The 20,695-nt window shown below is 51.7% G+C and overlaps 1 protein-coding gene across 5 annotated transcripts in view; it reads left to right on the plus strand.

Moving 5' to 3' along the window:
• mroh1 (maestro heat-like repeat family member 1) overlaps positions 1 to 20,695 on the plus strand; it is a 159,392-nt gene that overhangs the window by 78,632 nt on the left and 60,065 nt on the right. For all 5 annotated transcript variants that reach the window (XM_073055142.1, XM_073055146.1, XM_073055145.1 and 2 more), the window contains exons 20-22: positions 3,960 to 4,079; positions 4,684 to 4,806; positions 9,416 to 9,562. In XM_073055142.1, the coding sequence (XP_072911243.1) occupies positions 3,960 to 4,079; positions 4,684 to 4,806; positions 9,416 to 9,562 (390 nt within the window). The remainder of the gene's footprint in view (positions 1 to 3,959; positions 4,080 to 4,683; positions 4,807 to 9,415; positions 9,563 to 20,695) is intronic.

A 20,695-nucleotide genomic window follows, 5' to 3' on the forward strand; every position in this document is an offset into this window, starting at 1 on the left:
CGATCTAACCCTTCCCTCCCACACTGCCCTCCCGTTTTCTGTCATCCATGTGATGTCCCTAATGTATCTGCCTCTACCACCACCCCGATATGGCATTCCACGCACCCAGCGTGGAAAATAATCTGCACCCAGCTTGGCAAAATAAACTACTGTGTTTAAAAAAAAAAACCAGTACTTCCCCCCCCATTTTTTCCTCCAATCACCTTAAAATGATGCTCTCTCGTGTTAGCCCTGGGAAAAAATCTCCATCTGGCCACAGATCAGTGATGGGGTGAGTGACGACATCTCCTTGGGTTCAGGAGCCTGATGGTCAAGGAATAATAACTGTTCCTAAAGCTGGTGGCGAGAATCCTGAGGCTCCTGTACCTTCTTCCTGATGGCAGCAGCGAGAAGAGAGCATGTTCTGGGTGGTGGGGGTCATTGATGATGGATGCTGCTTTCCTGCGACAGCCCTCCATGTAGACATGCTCTGTGGTGGGGAGGGCTTTACCCGTGATGGACTGGGCTGTATCACTACTTTTGGTAGGATTTTCCATTCAAGGGCATTGGTTTTTCCGTACCAGGCCGTGATCCGTCCAGTCAGTTTACACATCTATTAAAGTTTGTCAGAGTTTTAGATGTTAACGGAGAAGAAAGCTGTGCTTTCTTTGTAATGGCATTTGTGTGCTGGGCCCAGGACAGGTCCTCTGAAATGGTAATGCCGAGGAATTTAAACTTGCTGACCCTCTCCCCCTCTGATCCTCCAATGAGGATTGGCTTGTGGACTTTTGGTTTCATTTTCTTAAAGTCAATAATCAGCTCCTTGGTCTTGCTGGTATTGAGTGAGAGTTTGTTGTTGTGGCACCACTCAGCCGGATTTTCAATCTCCCTCCTACATGCTGACTCATCACCATCTTTGATTCGGCTAATGGCAGTGGTGTCATCAGCAAACTGGAATATGGCATTGGAGCTGTGCTTGGCCACACAGTCAAAGTGTAAAGCGAGTAGAACAGGGCCTTGCGGTGCACCTGTGTTGATGGAGATTGTGGAGGAGATGTTGCTGGCAATCCGTTCTGACTGGGGTCTGCAGGTGAGGAGACTGCACAAGGAGGTATTGAGCCAAGGTCTTGCTGTTTAATTCCATAAGACATTAGAGCAGAATTAGACCATTCAGCCCATCGAGTCTGCTCTGCTATTTCATCATGGCTGATTTATCATTGGGTGTATTTAAAGTGAAGGTTGATAGATTCTTGATTAGTCAGAACATCAAAGGTTACGAAGAGAAGGCAGGAGAATGAGGTTGAGAGGGATAATAGTTCAGCCGTGATGGAATGGTGGAGCAGACTCAATAGGCTTAGTGGACTAATTCTGTTCCTGTTTTATATAACCATATAACCATATAACAATCACAGCACGGAAACAGGCCATTCCGGCCCTCCTAGTCCGTGCCGAACTCTTAATCTCACCTAGTCCCACCTACCCGCACTCAGCCCATAACCCTCCACTCCTTTCCTATCCATATACCTATCCAATTTTACCTTAAATGACACAACTGATCTGGCCTCTACTACTTCTACAGGAAGCTCATTCCACACAGCTATCACTCTCTGAGTAAAGAAATACCCCCTCGTGTTTCCCTTAAACTTTTGCCCCCTAACTCTCAAATCATGTCCTCTCGTTTGAATCTCCCCTACTCTCAATGGAAACAGCCTATTCACGTCAACTCTATCTATCCCTCTCAACATTTTAAATACCTCGATCAAATCCCCCCTCAACCTTCTACGCTCCAATGAATAGAGACCTAACTTGTTCAACCTTTCTCTGTAACTTAAGTGCTGAAACCCTGGTAACATCCTAGTAAATCGTCTCTGCACTCTCTCTAATTTATTGATATCTTTCCTATAATTCGGTGACCAGAACTGTACACAATATTCCAAATTTGGCCTTACCAATGCCTTGTACAATTTTAACATTACATCCCAACTTCTGTACTCAATGCTCTGATTTATAAAGGCCAGCGTTCCAAAAGCCTTCTTCACCACCCTATCTACATGAGACTCCACCTTCAGGGAACTATGCACTGTTATTCCTAGATCTCTCTGTTCCACTGCATTCCTCAATGCCCTACCATTTACCCTGTATGTTCTATTTGGATTATTCCTGCCAAAATGTAGAACCTCACACTTCTCAGCATTAAACTCCATCTGCCAACGTTCAGCCCATTCTTCTAACCGGCATAAATCTCCCTGCAAGCTTTGAAAACCCACCTCATTATCCACAACACCTCCTACCTTAGTATCATCAGCATACTTACTAATCCAATTTACCACCCCATCATCCAGATCATTTATGTATATTACAAACAACATTGGGCCCAAAACAGATCCCTGAGGCACCCCGCTAGTCACCGGCCTCCATCCCGATAAACAATTATCCACCACTACTCTCTGGCATCTCCCATCTAGCCACTGTTGAATCCATTTTATTACTCCAGCACTAATACCTAACGACTGAACCTTCTTAACTAACCTTCCATGTGGAACTTTGTCAAAGGCCTTGCTGAAGTCCATATAGACTACATCCACTGCCTTACCCTCGTCAACATTCCTCGTAACTACTTCAAAAAACTAAAACTGTTTTGTGATCTAAAACTGCTCACAATACTCCAAATACATCCTGACCAATGCTTCGTAAAGCCTGAGCATTATCTGAAACACAGTGCCCGCCCGAGGGGCTACTGGAATCAGATACAATGCCTACATTGAAGAAGACAGACACAAATAGGAAAGCAGAGGAGGATATGGTAGTAATGTGTGTAAATGGGATAGATTTTAGGGTGAGCATGGATGTGATTGGCCAAAGGGCCTGTTTCTGTACTGTTCCGGCTCTGATCCCTGTTGGGTGGGAATAATTGACGTCCCTGTGCAGGAGGAACTGCTGTATGAAACATTATGTTACACGTTGAATAAGAAATACAGTGGGTTCCGGTTATTTGAGGCACATCGGGACCAGTACATTTTGGCCCAATTGAGCAGCTGCCCCAGTTACCCAAAGTTTCTTGGAAAAAACTAAAAGGTATAAAAAAGACAAACTACCATTTAAGAGTAGCAAATTGTGTATTTAAATGAAATGCAGAATGAATTAGACACTACCAATACTTCACAGTACTACGGAACTGTGTATTAGTTCCTAATAGTTACTGACGGAGGAACTCATCCAGTGTGTACACTGCTGCGTTCTTTAGATTGAACAAAATCAGCACAGGCACCCGGTGAAGATAGTGGACTGCCTTCATACGGTGCTTTTGACAGTTGCACCCTCCAAGTCTTCAATTCCATTGTACCGGTCAAGGTGATGCTCGATACCTTCAAATTCTTTGCACTTCCTAGCTTGCTGAAGCAGTAAAATTGTTCCGTTTTCACTCCTGGCCGATCCTGGCATCTCCAAGCCTGAATGCTTGAAACCGCAGAGAGCAAAACAGTTCTGAATTATCTTACTGCTTATTTCTTGCCAACTATCAATGACAGAAGTCATTGCTGTTTGAACACAAACACACACAACTGGTGCTGTTTTTAAACTGTTCGCACTGAGCACACTGTAGTGTCTAACAGCCACGCAAGTGCACGTGACTGACGCTAGTTAGAAACTGCTCAGCCACAGTCCCCTGTCCCAATTAAGTGGCAGAGTGTCCCAAGTAAAGGAAGGGAATCCCAGCAATTTTCTGGATTAGTTTTTGTTCTTGAAGAGTTGTCCCAAATGAGCCGCTGCCCTAATGAACCGATGGCCCAAGCCACTGTATAAATTAATTTTGCATGAATATTTTGTGTATGAACTTTACTGTTGTTTATAGTATATTGCATTTTACTGCTGCCACGACATGTGTAAACCTGATAGTAATTCTGAGTGCCTGAGCTGTGTGTCAGCATGGGAACGGTGGCTTGTTGACGTTGTCTCCTCACCCCTCACCCTCCCATGCCCAGGGGTTCCTGTACAAATGTGCCGGCGTGGTGCTGCGGCAGAGCGCCAACACCGATCTGGTGAGGAGGCAGCTGATGGAGTTACTGCAGAGTGTGCGGCACGTCGAGGTGTTGGAGAGGGAGGTGAGAGAGGGGAGAAGGGTCCTGTGACCAGGAATGGGGGGGGGGGGGAGAGGAGTGCTGAGGGAGGGAGCGCAGCAGGACAATGTGCAGAGGGGACAGGGAGAGCCGAGGAAAGGGCAGTGGGGAACAAGGGGGCGTTGACGGGTGCGGTGGGGAGGGAGAGGGAGCTCCGCGGGAGGGATAACGAAGGGAGAGGGAGCCCTGTGCTTCAGCTGTTGCATGAGGGAGCTCACTTGCGGAGGGACAGTGAGGGAGCTCTGTGTCGCAGAGGAGGGAGCACCCTGCCTTGTGAAGGAATAGTGAGGGAGCGCCCGGCCTCGAGAAGGGCAGTGAGGGAGCTCTGTGTCGCAGAGAAGGGATCACAATGCCTTGGGGAGGGGCAGTGAGGGAGCTCTGCTGCAGAGGAGTGGTGAGGAGGGAGCACCCAGCCTTGGGTAGGGGCAGTGAGCGAGTTCTGTGCCATGGGAGGGCCAGTGAGGAAAGAGACTGAATTTCCCAGCCGATCTTATTGAGAACTCCTGAGTGATGTTTTCCCAGTCTGCGGGCTCCCGGATGTCCGCATTGACTCCTCACCGGACTAACGCGCTTGACCTGTACCACACAGGGCGTGGCTGTCTGCGTGGGCTTCTGTGCCACCACACACCTGGACGATACCCTCTCCAAACTGGAGGACTTTGGCAAGTCTGACATCTTCAAGAAATCTGCCAGTCTCTTCAACATCCTTAAGGTAGGAGAAGGCAGAAAAGCTTGAAAGCACTTAACCCTGGGCTGAAGGATAGCTTCTACCCCATTGTTACGGCATTTTTGAACTGTCTTAAAGATGAATTCTTGACCGTGCAGTTCTTATCCGTTATTTATTTACCCGCACTGCACTCTCTCTGTAACCGTAACACTTTATTCTGCATTCTGTTTTCCTTTTATACTACCTCAATGTACTTATAAAGCCACAAAACCATAAAATGTAAGAGCATAATTAGGCCATTTGGCCCATCGAGTCTGCTCTGCCATTTCATCATGGCTGATCCATTTTCGCTGTCAGCCCCAATCTTCTGTTTCTTCCCATATCCCTTCAAGCCCTGACCAATCACGAACCTGTAAACCTCTGCGTTAAGTATACATAAAGACAAGGCCTCCACAGCTGCCCGTGGCAACGGATTTCACAGATTCACCACTCTCTGGCTAAATAAGTTCCTCCTCATCTCCATTCCAAAAGGATGCCCCTCTATTCTGAGGCTGTGGCCCCTGGTCTGAAACTCCCCCTCCGTAGGAAACATCCACTCTGTCGAGGCCTTTCAACATTCAGTAAGTTTCAATAAGGTCGCCCCTCCTTCTTCTGAATTCCAATGAGCACAGGCCCAGAGCCATTCAATCCTGGAATCATTTCTGTGAACCTCCTTTGAACCCTCTCCAATATCAGCACATCCTTCCTTAGATGTGGAGCCCAAAACTCCTCTCTAATACTCCAACTGAGGCCTCACCACTGCTTTATTAAGTTTCAACATTAGACCTTGCTTTTATATTCTAGTCCTCTTGAAATGAATGCCAACATTGCATTTGCCTTCCTCACCAGGCTCAACCTGCAAATGAGCCTTTAGAGCATCCAAGTCCCTTTGAGTTTTGAATTTTCTCCCTGTTTAGAAAACAGTTCATGCATTTACTTCTTCTACCAAAGTGCATGACTTCCCGACACAGTATTCCATCTGCCACTTGGTTCCTATTCTCCTGATGTGTTTTAAGTCCTTCTGCAATCCCTTTACCTCTTCAAAATTACCTGCCCCTCCACCTATCTTCATATTGTCTGCAAATGTTGCAACAAAGCCATCAATTCCATCATCCAAATCATTGATGTATAAGGTCAAAAGAATTGGTACCGACACAGACCCCTGTAGAACACTCCTAGTCACCAGCAGTCAGGCAGAAAAGGCTCCCTTTTTTCCCGCTCTTTGCCTTCTGCCGATCAACTGCTGCTTTATCCCTGTAATACCACGGGCTCTTGTTGAACAGGCTCATTTGTGGCACCTTGATTAAGGCTTTCTGAAAATCCAAGTGCACAACATCCACTGATTCTCCTTTGTCTATCCTGCTTGTTATTTCCTCAAAGAATTCCAACAGATTTGTCAGGCAAGATTTTCCCTTGAGGAAACCATGCTGACTACGGCCTATTTTATCATGTGCCCCAAATCTACGTCCTTTCCTTTCTTCTGCCTCTCTCCCTTTCTGAAGAGTGGAGTGACATTAGCGATTTTATAGTCCTGCGGAACCATTCCAGAATCTAGTGATCCTTGAAAGATTATTACTAATGCCTCCACAAATTCCAGACATTGCTGCTCTGCTGTCATCCCTTCCAGTGTTTTTTTCCAATCAATTCCGGTCAACTCCTCTCTCATGCCCCTGTAATTCCCTTTACTCCACTGTAATAATGACACATATAACCATATAACAATCACAGCATGGAAACAGGCCATCTCGGCCCTTCTAGTCCGTGCCGAACGCTTACTCTCACCTAGTCCCACTGACATACACTCAGCCCATAACCCTCTATTCCTTTCCTGTCCATATAACTCTCCAATTTTTAAAAAAATGACAAAATCGAACCTGCCTCTGCCACTTCTACTGGAAGCTCGTTCCACACAGCTACCACTCTCTGAGTAAAGAAGTTCCCCCTCATGTTACCCCTAAACTTTTGCCCCCTAACTCTCAACTCAGGTCCTCTTGTTTGAATCTCCCCTACTCTCAATGGAAAAAGCCTATCCACGTCAACTCTATCTATCCCCCTCATAATTTTAAATACCTCTATCAAGTCCCCCCTCAACCTTCTACGCTCCAAAGAATAAAGACCTAACTTGTTTAACCTTTCCCTGTAACTTAGGTGCTGAAACCCAGGTAACATTCTAGTAAATCTCCTCTGCACTCTCTCTATTTTGTTGACATCTTTGCTATAATTCGGTGACCAGAACTGTACACAAAACCCCAAATTCGGCCTTACCAATGCCTTGTACAATTTTAACATTACATCCCAACTCCTATACTCAATGCTCTGATTTATAAAGGCCAGCATACCAAAAGCTTTCTTCACCACCCTATCCACATGAGATTCCACCTTCAAGGAACTATGCACCATTATTCCTAGATCACTCTGTTCTACTGCATTCTTCAATGCCCTACCATTTACCATGTATGTCCTATTTTGATTATTCCTACCAAAATGTAGCACCTCACACTTATCAGCACTAAACTCCATCTTTCAGCCCACTCTTCCAACTGGCCTAAATCTCTGTGCAAGCTTTGAAAACCTACTTCATTATCCACAACGCCACCTACCTTAGTATCATCTGCATACTTACTAATCCAATTTACCACCTCATCATCCAGATCATTAATGTATATGACAAACAACATTGGACCCAGTACAGATCCCTGAGGCACAACACTAGTCACCGGCCTCCAACCTGACAAACAGTTATCCACCACTACTCTCTGGCATCTCCCATCCAGCCACTGTTGAATCCATTTTACTACTTCAATATTAATACCTAACGATTGAACCTTCCTAACTAATCTTCCGTGTGGAACCTTGTCAAGGGCCTTACTGAAGTCCATATAGACAACATCCACTGCTTTACCCTTGTCAACTTTCCTAGTAACCTCGTCAAAAAATTCAATAAGATTTGTCAAAAATGACCTTCCACACACATCTGACTTTAGCTTCTCCCTCTCAAATTAGAGGGGGAGCTCTATCATATTATGATCACTCCTCAGGGTTCTTTTACCTTAAGCTCTTTAATCAAATCTGGTTAATTACACAACACCCAATCCAGAAGAGCTGATGCCCTACTGGGCTCAACCATGAGCTGCTCTGAAAAGCCATCTTGTAGGTATTCTACAAATTCTGTCTCTTGGGATCCAGTACCAACTTGATTTTCCCAATCTACCTTTATATTTAAATCTCCCATGATTATCGTAACATTGCCCTTTTTACAACACGCACAAAGTGCTGGTGGAACACAGCAGGCCAGGCAGCATCTATAGGGAGAAGCACTGTAAACGTTTCGGGCCGAGACCCTTCGTCAGGACCCTTTGTCCTGACGAAGGGTCTCGGCCCGAAGCGTCGACAGTGCTTCTCCTTATAGATGCTGCCTGGCCTGCTGTGTTCCACCAGCACTTTGTGCGTGTTGTTTGAATTTCCAGCATCTGCAGATTTCTTCGTGTTTGCCCTTTTTACAAGCTTTTTCTATCTTCTGTTGTGATTTGTGACCCACATCCTGGCTACTGTTTGAGGGCCTGTATATAACTCCTATTAGAGTCTTTTTACCCTTGCTGTTTCTGAAGTCTACCCACAAGGATTCTACATCTCCCAATCCTATGTCACCTCTTCTGAAGGATTTGATTTAATCTTTTAGCAACAGAGCCTCCCAACCCCCTCTACCTACCTGCCTGTCGTTTCAGTACAATATGCATCTCAGGATGTTAAACTCCCAACTATGATTTTCTTTCAGCCGCAGCTCAGTGATGTTCACGTCATACCTGCCAACCTCTAACTGCACTACAAGATCATCTACTTTGTTCTGTATACTGCTTGCATTCAAATATAATGCTTTAGTCCCTTTTTGATGTTGTCCCCCGTTAGACTGCAACTCATCCCACTGACTGCCATTTTGCCCTGTCCTTCCTCACAGTCTCAGAACATGCTGCCTCTGCTTGTAAACCAACAGCTCTATCACTCCCATTCCCCTCCCCCTGCCAAACTAGTTTAAACCCTCCCCGACAGCTCCAGCAAACCTGCCTGCAAGGATATTGGCCCCCTTGGGTTCAGGTGTAACCTGTCCCTTTTGTACCGGTGGAACCTTCCCCAGAAGAGATCCCTGCTCCCTGCCCCAGTTCCTCACCTATCAAATCAACCTGTTCTTGCCCTCACTGGCACGTGGCACAGATGGCAATCCAGAGATTACTGCCCTGGAGCTTCTGTTTCTCAGCTTTCTACCTCGCTCCCTAAGTTCTCTCTTCAGGACCTCCCCCTTTTCCTGCCCATATCATTGGTATCAATACGTACCAAGACTTCTGGCTGCTCACCCTCCCTCCTTTAGAATGTCATGGGCCCGATCCGAGATGCCCCTGGGAGGCAACACACCAGCCGGGCGTCTGGAATGATCTTTCTGGTTGGCACGCAAACAGAGCTTGGTACATGTAACAATAATAAACCGCTATCTCTGACAATGTGGTAACCCCAGACAATTGCCCTCCTGCTGGGCCCTCCTGCCCTTACGGTTGGACTGGGACGCCTGAGCACAGGGACGTAGCTGACTGATCCAACTTCTGTGTGCGTGGCCCCTCCGCAGGACAAGTCAGACCTGGACGTGGAGAAGGCGAAGAGTACACTGATCCTGTGTTACGGCTACCTGACATTGCACGCTCCCCAGGACCGGATCCTGTACAGGGTGCAGAGAGACGTCATCAAAAACGTCCTCGGCCACTTCAACACCAAGGTATGAGCTTGCTGTTTCCCAGCTCTCTCCATGAACATCCCAGTCCATCCGGCAGCGTTCCACCAGAAGGCAACTTCTTCATGGGTGCTTGGTGTATGGAACGAGTTGACAGGGAAGCAGTCAAGGCAGATATACTTACAGTGGCAGCTTCACTCTGTGTCTGACCCCGGGAGTGTGTGATGGGACAGTGTGGAGGGAGCTTCACTCTGTGTCTGACCCCGGGAGTGTGTGATGGGATGGTGTGGAGGGAGTTTCGCTCTGTGTCTGACCCCGGGAGTGTGTGATGGGACGGTGTGGAGGGAGTTTCACTCCGTGTCTGACCCCGGGAGTGTGTGATGGGACGGTGTGGAGGGAGTTTCGCTCTGTGTCTGACCCCGGGAGTGTGTGATGGGACAGAGTGCAGGGAGTTTCACTCTGTGTCTGACCCCAGGAGTATGTGATGGGACGGTGTGGAGGGAGTTTCGCTCTGTGTCTGACCCCGGGAGTGTGTGATGGGACGATGTGGAGGGAGTTTCACTCTGTGTCAAACCCCGGGAGTGTGTGATGGGACAGTGTGGAGGGAGTTTCACTCTGTGTCTGACCCCGGGAGTGTGTGATGGGACGGTGTGGAGGGAGTTTCACTCTGTGTCTGACCCCGGGAGTGTGTGATGGGACGGTGTGGAGGGAGTTTCACTCTGTGTCTGACCCCAGGTCTGTGTGATGGGACGGTGTGGAGGGAGTTTCACACTGTGTCTGACCCCGGGAGCGTGTGATGGGATGGTGTGGAGGGAGATTCGCTCTGTGTCTGACCCCGGGAGTGTGTGAAGGGGCGGTGTGGAGGGAGATTCGCTCTGTGTCTGACCCCGGGAGTGTGTGATGGGACGGTGTGGAGGGAGTTTCACTCTGTGTCTGACCCCAGGTCTGTGTGATGGGACGGTGTGGAGGGAGTTTCACACTGTGTTTGACCCTGGGTCTGTGTGATGGGACGGTGTGGAGGGAGTTTCACACTGTGTCTGACCCCGGGAGTGTGTGATGGGATGGTGTGGAGTGAGTTTCACTCTGTGTCTGACCCTGGGAGTGTGTGATGGGACAGTGTGGAGGGAGTTTCACTCTGTGTCTGACCCCGGGAGTGTGTGATGGGATGGTGTGGAGGGAGTTTCACTCTGTGTCTGACCCTGGGAGTGTGTGATGGGACAGTGTGGAGGGAGTTTCACTCTGTGTCTGACCCCGGGAGTGTGTGATGGGATGGTGTGGAGGGAGTTTCACTCTGTGTCTGACCCTGGGAGTGTGTGATGGGACAGTGTGGAGGGAGTTTCACTCTGTGTCTGACCCCACGTCTGTGTGATGGGACGGTGTGGAGGGAGTTTCACACTGTGTCTGACCCTGGGACTGTGTGATGGGACGGTGTGGAGGGAGTTTCACTCTGTGTCTGACCCTGGGAGCGTGTGATGGGATGGTGTGGAGGGAGATTCGCTCTGTGTCTGACCCCGGGAGTGTGTGAAGGGGCGGTGTGGAGGGAGATTCGCTCTGTGTCTGACCCCGGGAGTGTGTGATGGGACGGTGTGGGGAGAGTTTCACTATTTGTCTGACCCCGGAAGTGTGTGATGGGACAGTGTGGAGTGAGTTTCACTGTGTGCCTGACCCCGGGAGTGTGTGATGGGACGGTGTGGAGGGAGTTTCACTCTGTGTCTGACCCTGGGAGTTTGTGTTGGGACGGTGTGGAGGGAGCTTCACTTTGTGTCTGACCCCGAGAGTGTGTGATAGGATGGTGTGGAGGGAGTTTCACTCTGTTTCTGACCCTGGGAGTTTGTGATGGGACGGTGTGGAGTGAGCTTCACTCTGTTTCTGACCCGGGGAGTGTGTGAAGGGACAGTGTGGAGGGAGTTTCACTCTGTTTCTGACCCCAGGAGTGTGTGATGGGACAGTGTGGAAGGAGTTTCATGGGAGTGTGTAATGGGACAGTGTGGAGGGAGTTTCACTCTGTATCTGACCCTAGGAGTGTGTGATGGGGCAGTGTGGAGGGAGTTTCACTCTGTTTCTGACCCCGGGAGTGTGTGATGGGACAGTGTGGAGGGAGTTTCACTCTGTGTCTGTCCCTGGGAGTGTGTGATGGGACGGTGTGGAGGGAGTTTCACTCTGTGTCTGACCCTGGAAGTGTGTGATGGGACGGTGTGGAGGGAGCTTCACTCTGTGTCTGACCCCGGAAGTGTGTGATGGGACAGTGTGGAAGGAGTTTCATGGGAGTGTGTAATGGGACAGTGTGGAGAGAGTTTCACTCTGTATCTGACCCTAGGAGTGTGTGATGGGGCAGTGTGGAGGGAGTTTCACTCTGTTTCTGACCCCGGGAGTGTGTGATGGGACAGTGTGGAGGGAGTTTCACTCTGTGTCTGTCCCTGGGAGTGTGTGATGGGACGGTGTGGAGGGAGTTTCACTCTGTGTCTGACCCTGGAAGTGTGTGATGGGACGGTGTGGAGGGAGCTTCACTCTGTGTCTGACCCCGGAAGTGTGTGATGGGACAGTGTGGAAGGAGTTTCATGGGAGTGTGTAATGGGACAGTGTGGAGAGAGTTTCACTCTGTATCTGACCCTAGGAGTGTGTGATGGGGCAGTGTGGAGGGAGTTTCACTCTGTTTCTGACCCCGGGAGTGTGTGATGGGACAGTGTGGAGGGAGTTTCACTCTGTGTCTGACCCTGGGAGTGTGTGATGGGACGGTGTGGAGGGAGTTTCACTCTGTGTCTGACCCTGGGAGTGTGTGATGGGACGGTGTGGAGGGAGCTTCACTCTGTGTCTGACCCCGGAAGTGTGTGATGGGACAGTGTGGAAGGAGTTTCATGGGAGTGTGTGATGGGACAGTGTGGAAGGAGTTTCATGGGAGTGTGTAATGGGACAGTGTGGAGGGAGTTTCACTCTGTATCTGACCCTTTTTTAAATTTTTAAAATTTTTAAAATTTTTTTTATTACAAAATCCTTTATTACAAATATCGGTGCTATACAATATATACAAAACAGTGGCAAACACAATAACTAAACTACAAATAGACAATAGACATTACACTAAAATGTTGCCATCTTTATCCACGATGGCATTTACACCCCGCGGAGCCCAACGGTCTCGAAACTCCTCTAAGGTCGCCGTGGACTGCGCATGTTCTTTTTCAATATTTACCCGGGCACGAACATACCCTCTAAACATTGCCAGGCAGTCTGCCCGGGGAGATCCTCCCGCCACCCGTTTCCAAGACCCTCGGATGGCGGATTTCACCAGCCCCAGGAGCAAGTTGACTAGGACATCCTCATCCCTCCATGCCCCCTTCCTTACTGGATGACCATATATAAATAGGTTGGGGCTAAAATGCAGCCAGAAGGCGAGAAGCAGCCCACGCAAATATGTAAAAAGGGGCTGCAGCCTCGCACACTCCATGTACATGTGGTACACGGTCTCCTCCAGCCCGCAGAAGTGGCATGCGGGTGGGAGATCCATGTACAAACTAAAAAACTTACTGCAGGGCACCGCTCTATGCAGCACCCTCCAGCCGAGATCCCCCAGGTACATGGGAAGAACCCCCTCGTAAAGGGACTTCCAGTGGGGACTTTCTTCACCTCCGGGTGGAAAGACGGACCGCCATGGTGTGTCGGGATGGTGGACAAGGGCAAGGAAGTCGAGGGTGTGGAGCAGCAACCCATACAAATACCTCTTACTTGCATCCCTGAATGGGACAGTGGGTATCGATGAGAGACGGCTCAAGTTGTGTGGACACGGCTCCCGGAGAAGATTGCGGGGCCTGGGCCCGACAAGCAGCTCGGCCTGAGTCGGTTCACACACCTGAGCCACACTGAAATCCGTTGAGGTAGGGCAAGGTACGGCCAGGACCCCGCCCTCCGCCTGAGGAAGGGATTCCCAGCCTGAGGCGACCATGTTCCAGACTCTCAGTAGGTCCTGATAGAAGCCGGGCAGACTCCGCAAAGCAGTACGGCTGACGCCCGCTGGTGGTAGCCGCATGTCTTCGTGAAGACAGCAGCCCCTCCGGAGGAAGAAAGTCGCCAATACGTGCCACCTGGGAGGGTGCTCGGCGTCCAGGAATCTCTGCAGAGTCCTGAGGCGGAGAGCCACCAGTCGCGTTCGAACGCACACCAGCGACTGTCCGCCCTCTCCCACTGGGAGACTCAAGACCGCTGCAGAGACCCAGTGTTTCCTGTTGCCCCAGAAGAAGTCCACTAACTTCCTCTGCATTCTCGCAACAAACGTGGCAGGAGGGGCCAAGGTGACCATCCAATACCACAACATGGAGGCCACCAGCTGGTTTATGACCACCACCCTGCCTCGATAGGAAAGTACCCTGAGAAGGCCTGACCAGCACCCCAGCCGGGCCAAGACTTTCGTCTCCAGGTCCTGCCAGTTCGCCAGCCAGGTCTCCCCAGAAGGACTCAGGTAGACTCCCAGATAGAGGAGACGTCTAGTGCTCCACTCGAAAGCTCTCATCTCCTCCGGCAGGGAGTCCACCTGCCACTGACCCACTAAGAGTCCGGAACATTTCGCCCAGTTGATCCTAGCGGAGGATGCTGCCGAGAAAACTTCTTGGCACTCGCGCATCCTCCGCAGGTCATTGGGATCTGTCATCATGAGGAGTACATCATCGGCGTAGGCCGACAGGACGACCTCCATGTCTGGTTCACGCAGAACCAGACCCGTCAGCCTTCTCCGTAGGAGGCTCAGGAATGGCTCGACACAGATCGCGTACAATTGACCGGACATGGGGCATCCCTGACGTACTCCTCTCCTGAAGGGAGATCCATTGACCTTAACAACGCACTCCGCGGCAGAGTATAGGAGCCGAACTCGGGCCACAAAATGTGGTCCGAGCCCAAAGGCCTGCAGAGTGCCCACCAGGAAACTGTGGTCTACCCGGTCAAACGCCTTCTCCTGGTCAAGAGAGAGAAACACTGCCCGGGACCCAGTCTCCTGCTGCAGGTGGATCAGGTCCCGTACTAGGTGGACGTTGTCCTGGATGGAGCGGCCCGGGACCATGTAAGATTGGTCAGGTGAATCACCTGTCTCAGTACTGAACCAAGACGGTTGGCCATTGCCCGGGCGAAGATCTTGTAGTCCGCGCACAAGAGGGAGACCGGGCGCCAGTTCTTTAGCAGGCGAAGGTCTCCCTTCTTGGGCAGCAGGACCACAACAGCTCTCCGCCATGAGAGGGACATTTCCCCGGTGGCTAGGCTCTCCCCTAGAACAAGGCTGTAATCGACCCCCAGGACATCCCAAAAAGCCTGATAAAACTCTACACTCAGACCATCTAAGCCAGGGGATTTACCCCTCTGGAGTTGCCGAAGGGCAGTAGACAGCTCCTCCCGAGTCAGGGGAGCATTCAGACGCGCTGCGTCTTCTGGGCTGACCTTTGCTAAATCTTCCCAGACCTCACTGCACGCCCCCGCATTTGACGGATCTGGTGAGAATAAGGACCGATAGAAAGTGCGGACTTCTTTGATAATTTCGCCAGGATCCGTGATGGAGGAGCCATCAGCAGACAGTAGCTCCACCAGCTGCTTTTGAACTCCCCGCCACTTCTCTAACGAGTTGAAGAAGGGTGAGCCGCGGTCCAAATCTTGCAGCATTTGGATCCGCGACCTCACATATGCACCTCGGGACTGCTGAAGCTGCAGATGCCTGAGTGCGTCCTTCTTCTCCTGGTATTCCTGCCACATTTGATGGTCTCCACCGGTCGGACCAAGACGGGACTCTAGGTCAAGCAACGCTCTCTCAAGCCGCTCAATTTCAGAGCCCCGCCTCTTTGTCGACCCCCTAGTGTACTCCCGACATAAAAACCGGATGTGGGCCTTGCCCACATCCCACCACAGCCGTAGGGAGCTGAACTCTCTCCGTCTCTCTCTCCAGGTGGCCCAGAACGCTCGGAATGAATCCCGGAATCGGCTGTCCTCCAGCAGCCGGTTGTTAAAGTGCCAATACCCGGATCCCACCCGAGGGTGCAGAGGAGTAAATTCCATCCACACAAGGTGATGATCCGAGCACGACACCGGCCGCATGGAGGACGCCGACACGCGGGAGACATAAGCCCGAGAGATATACAGGCAGTCTATCCGGGAACCCCCCTCTCTAGATCTTCTGGAGAAGGCGCTAGAGTCGGGTTGAAGATTCCGCCAGCTGTCCACCAAGCCAAAGGAGCCGACTAGCTCCTTTAACCTTTTCGCCGATGCTGGGTCGCGTTGGAGGCCCGAGCGGTCCTCCACCTCGAGGGTACAGTTGAAGTCTCCCCCGAGGATTACGCAGTCCCCAGGATCGATGGAACTCAGCAAGGTGGACAGCTGACAGAATAGGCGCGTCTGCATCACCCCGCGCCTCGGAGCATACACGTTGACAAAATGCAGCGGTACTCCATCAGGTACTCCACAGCCAGGTGGAGCAGACAGCCAGGCACAACATCTTGGACTCCTACGATTTCTGGCCGGAAGGTTGGGGCCAACAGGATCGCCACTGTGCTTGAGTCGGAGCTAAGGTGACTCATGTAGACGCCGCCCTGCCACTCCAGGAGCCAAGCGGACTCATCCCCCGGGGTGGTATGGGTTTCCTGCAGGAAACTCACTGCGTATCTCCCATCCCTGAGGACTGAGAGATTGTTATATCTGCGGAGACAGCCCCTGCTACCGTTTACATTAAGACTAGCTATGGTAAGTTTCATGTCGGGAGCACACTAGGCCTCAGCACCGGTACCCTTCCCGTTGAGAGCGGTGGCGCCCTCAGCCGCACTATCCCGAAGAAAACCAAGAACGTTCTTTGCCTTCCGGGCCCGACTGCTACCATCACTACCCTGTGACCCACCATCTCCCGAAGGACGAGGCTGCTTTCCACCCTGATGTCCCTCACCAGGTCATCCAGAAAGAATTTCAGCTGCCGTCTGTCATTCCCTGACACAGCATTCTTCTTCCCCTTCCCCTTCCCCTTCTGTCCGAGGATGACTCGCAGGGACTTCACCAGCCTCGGCATGCTAGGCCAGCAAAGCGAGGCTAGTTTAGGCCGATGCTTTGCACCCACGGAGGAGTGAATAAACTCTCTGATCTCCTCCACAGGTATCAATGGGGATTTTTCAGGAGGGGTGAGGATGTCCATTGTCTCACTATCAATAGAATCTCCCTCCAACCCCTCACTGCAGACAGATCCCCCGTCTTCCTCCTCATGTGGTGTATAAGGTGGCTGCCCCTGTAACCCACACTGCACAGCGGGTACCTCCCTCATACCTTCCCGCTCCACCGTCGCATCAGTCTTATCCACAGTTGCGACGATGGAGGGAAAATCCCCAGGGACTCCCTGCAGGCCATTAGTTGATGGGGTCGGCATGCAGGTTATATCACCCTCCCCAGGAGACAGGCATGAAGGGGACCCCAGCAGCTCTGGTCCAATGGATTCACCGGCTGCCTGATGCTGACAGTGAGAGAGCTTGGTCTCCTCTCCGCTTGTCCTATTTGATACATTTGCCTCCAGGGAGGCGCTTACTGCTAAGTCCTGGGTGGAGGGCTCCAGGTCTGTTTTAGTTGTACAAACAGGCCCAGCACTAGCTTCCTGCACAACCACACCACCCACCACAGGACTGGTGGCTACATCTGGGGATTCAGGGTTAGACACAACTTCCACCCGGATTCCCACCCCTTTCTGGGATTCCCCCTCATCTACACTCTCTGCCCTCTTGGGGGAACATTCCCTTCTCCTCTTCAAGCCGGAGGAGCACACAGGTGCGAGATTCACCGATGGAGCGTTACTCTCCGCTTCCATCACCCCGCCTGACTGTGCACTTCCCCGAGCCTCCCGCTCCACTTTAGGGCAAATGGGCATGAGCTCTGCGGTCTCGGGGGCCGACTTCTTCATGTGTTTCGATTTCTTCCTCACTTCCCCGCACAGGCTCCACCCCATCCCTCGCCTGAACCTCCCTGCACGTAGCCTCAGGAACAGTCGCCTGAACCACAGGGGTAGGAGCAGAGACTGGAACAGACGTAGGAACAGGGACAGGGTTAGAGACAGGGTCAGGGGCAGGAGCAGGGGCCGGCACAGGTGTAGGAGCAGGAATGGGATCAGGGGCAGAGGTAGCTGGGGCACTAGTTCCCGAAGTGGACTCCCTGGGTTTTTGGGTGTTCGGACAATCCCTCCGAAAGTGCCCCACCTCCCTGCACGCATGGCACCGTGGGCGCTCAGAGCTCCAATACACCTGATAATCTACCCCCTCATGCCGGACAGTAAACCGGCCCTCAACTTCGTCCTCCTTTTCCAGCTTCATGAATACCTGTCGCCGGAAAGAGATTACCGTACGTCTCCTGAATTTGTGCCTGATGGCAGTTATTTCTGACCGTACTTGCCCCAAACGGGCTAGTGCGGGAAGCAGGTCCTCGTTGGGGATGAAAGGCTTTACGTGACCAAGGACGATGCGTTGTGTGGGAGCTGTCACTAGCTCCATCTGTAAAAAGATGTTCTCCACCGTGATCCCTCTACTGAGGGCCCGATGCACCAACTCATTATTCCTCAGATAAAACACTGCCTTCCCGAACTCTTTCTCAGCGGCTAAAACACCATCTTTCCCCAACAAGTCCTCCATAGCCTCCGCGCACTTTTCCAGGGTAGTTCCAGTTCGCAAAATACATTGCACCCCGCGTTCCACCTTCACCGACTGAAACAGGGCGTTGTCCGAGGCTGGAGAGGAAGCCGCCTTTGCATAACTCCCCGAAGGCCTGCGACTCCCTGTAGACTGGTCCGGCATGTTGCTTCTGTGTCCGAATCGAGAATTATATGCTGGTGTTGGTTATAAAGTCTTGGAGCGAGTTGAGTAACTGGCGGGAAAAGTTTGTACTCGACAGTACCTTGCTGGCTCCGTGCCAGAAATTCCAACGCCGGGAAAGGCTCCGTTAGTCCTGCAGAACTTCCAGGCCGTGAGAGGTCGAGACGGCTCAAACGATGTTTTGGCTCCTACACCGAACGAGAATCCCGACGATAGAGATAGAAGGAGGTTGTCCCAATGTCAGTGGGGAGAAACAACGGCGTTTGTCTCCGGTATTTGGAGCGACCTGGCTTCCTGGCGAGTTGCCAGCGGCCACAGCTGGGAGCTACGCAGTTCGCAGCCGTCAACGAACCCCGTCCAAACTGGCAGAAAAACTCCAAACGAAGCTTCCACTCTAAACCAGCCGCTCACTTAGATGTTCAAGAGACGTTTCAAACCAATTTCCAAGAAAATCACGACCTTCATAAAGCAGTTTTTCCTCGATTTCTCCCAGCGCAATCAGAACAGCTCCTCTCTGTATCTGACCCTGGGAGTGTGTGATGGGACGCTGTGGAGGGAGTTTCACTCTGTTTCTGACCCTGGGAGTGTGCGATGGGACACTGTGGAGGGAGTTTCACTCTGTGTCTGACCCCGGGAGTGTGTGATGGGACAGTGTGGAGGGGGCTTCACTCTGTCTGACCCGGGGAGTGTGTGATGGGACGGTGTGGAGGGAGTTTCATACTTTGTCTGACCTGGGAGTGTGTGATGGGACGGTGTGGAGGGAGTTTCACTCTGTTTCTGACCCGGGGAGTGTGTGATGGGACAGTGTGGAGGGAGTTTCACTCTGTGTCTGACCCCGGGAGTGTGTGATGGGACGGTGTGGAGGGAGCTTCACTCTATGTCTGACCCCAGGAGCGTGTGATGGGACAGTGTGGAGGGAGTTTCACTCTGTGTCTGACCCCGGGAGTGTGTGATGGGACGGTGTGGAGGGAGTTTCACTCTGTGTCTGACCCCGGGAGTGTGTGATGGGACGGTGTGGAGGGAGTTTCACTCTATGTCTGACCCCAGGAGCGTGTGATGGGACAGTGTGGAGGGAGTTTCACTCTGTGTCTGACCCCGGGAGTGTGTGATGGGACGGTGTGGAGGGAGTTTCACTCTGTGTCTGACCCCAGGAGTGTGTGATGGGACGGTGTGGAGGGAGCTTCACTCTATGTCTGACCCCAGGAGCGTGTGATGGGACAGTGTGGAGGGAGTTTCACTCTGTCTGACCCGGGGAGTGTGTGATGGGACGGTGTGGAGGGAGCTTCACTCTGTGTCTGACCCCGGGAGTGTGTGATGGGATGGTGTGGAGGGAGTTTCACTCTGTGTCTGACCCCGGGAGTGTGTGATGGGACGGTGTGGAGGGAGCTTCACTCTATGTCTGACCCCAGGAGCGTGTGATGGGACAGTGTGGAGGGAGTTTCACTCTGTCTGACCCGGGGAGTGTGTGATGGGACGGTGTGGAGGGAGCTTCACTCTATGTCTGACCCCAGGAGCGTGTGATGGGACAGTGTGGAGGGAGTTTCACTCTGTGTCTGACCCCGGGAGTGTGTGATGGGACGGTGTGGAGGGAGTTTCACTCTATGTCTGACCCCGGGAGTGTGTGATGGGACGGTGTGGAGGGAGTTTCATACTTTGTCTGACCTGGGAGTGTGTGATGGGACGGTGTGGAGGGAGTTTCACTCTGTCTGACCCGGGGAGTGTGTGATGGGACGGTGTGGAGGGAGTTTCACTCTGTCTGACCCGGGGAGTGTGTGATGGGACGGTGTGGAGGGAGTTTCACTCTGTGTCTGACCCCGGGAGTGTGTGATGGGACAGTGTGGAGGGAGTTTCACTCTGTGTCTGACCCCGGGAGTTTGTGATGGGACGGTGTAGTGGGCAGTTTCACTCTGTTTCTGACCCTCTGAGTATGTGATGGGACAGTGTAGGGGGCAGTTTCACTCTGTTTCTGACCCCGGGAGTATGTGGAGGGACGGTGTGGAGGGAGTTTCATATTGTGTCTGACTCGGGAGTTTGTGATGGGATGGTGTGGAGGGAGTTTCACTCTGTGTCTGACCCCCGGGAGTGTGTGATGGGACAGTGTGGAGGGAGTTTCACTCTGTTTCTGACCCCGGGAGTGTGTGATGGGACGGTGTGGAGGGAGTTTCACTCTGTATGTGACCCTGGGAGTGTGTGATGGGACGGTGTGGAGGGAGCTTCACTCTATGTCTGACCCCAGGAGCGTGTGATGGGACAGTGTGGAGGGAGTTTCACTCTGTGTCTGACCCCGGGAGTGTGTGATGGGACGGTGTGGAGGGAGTTTCACTCTATGTCTGTGTGTGGAGGGAGTTTCACTCTGTCTGACCCGGGGAGTGTG

Source organism: Hemitrygon akajei, chromosome 8, assembly GCF_048418815.1.
Source record: "Hemitrygon akajei chromosome 8, sHemAka1.3, whole genome shotgun sequence".
Classification (NCBI taxonomy): domain Eukaryota; kingdom Metazoa; phylum Chordata; class Chondrichthyes; order Myliobatiformes; family Dasyatidae; genus Hemitrygon; species Hemitrygon akajei.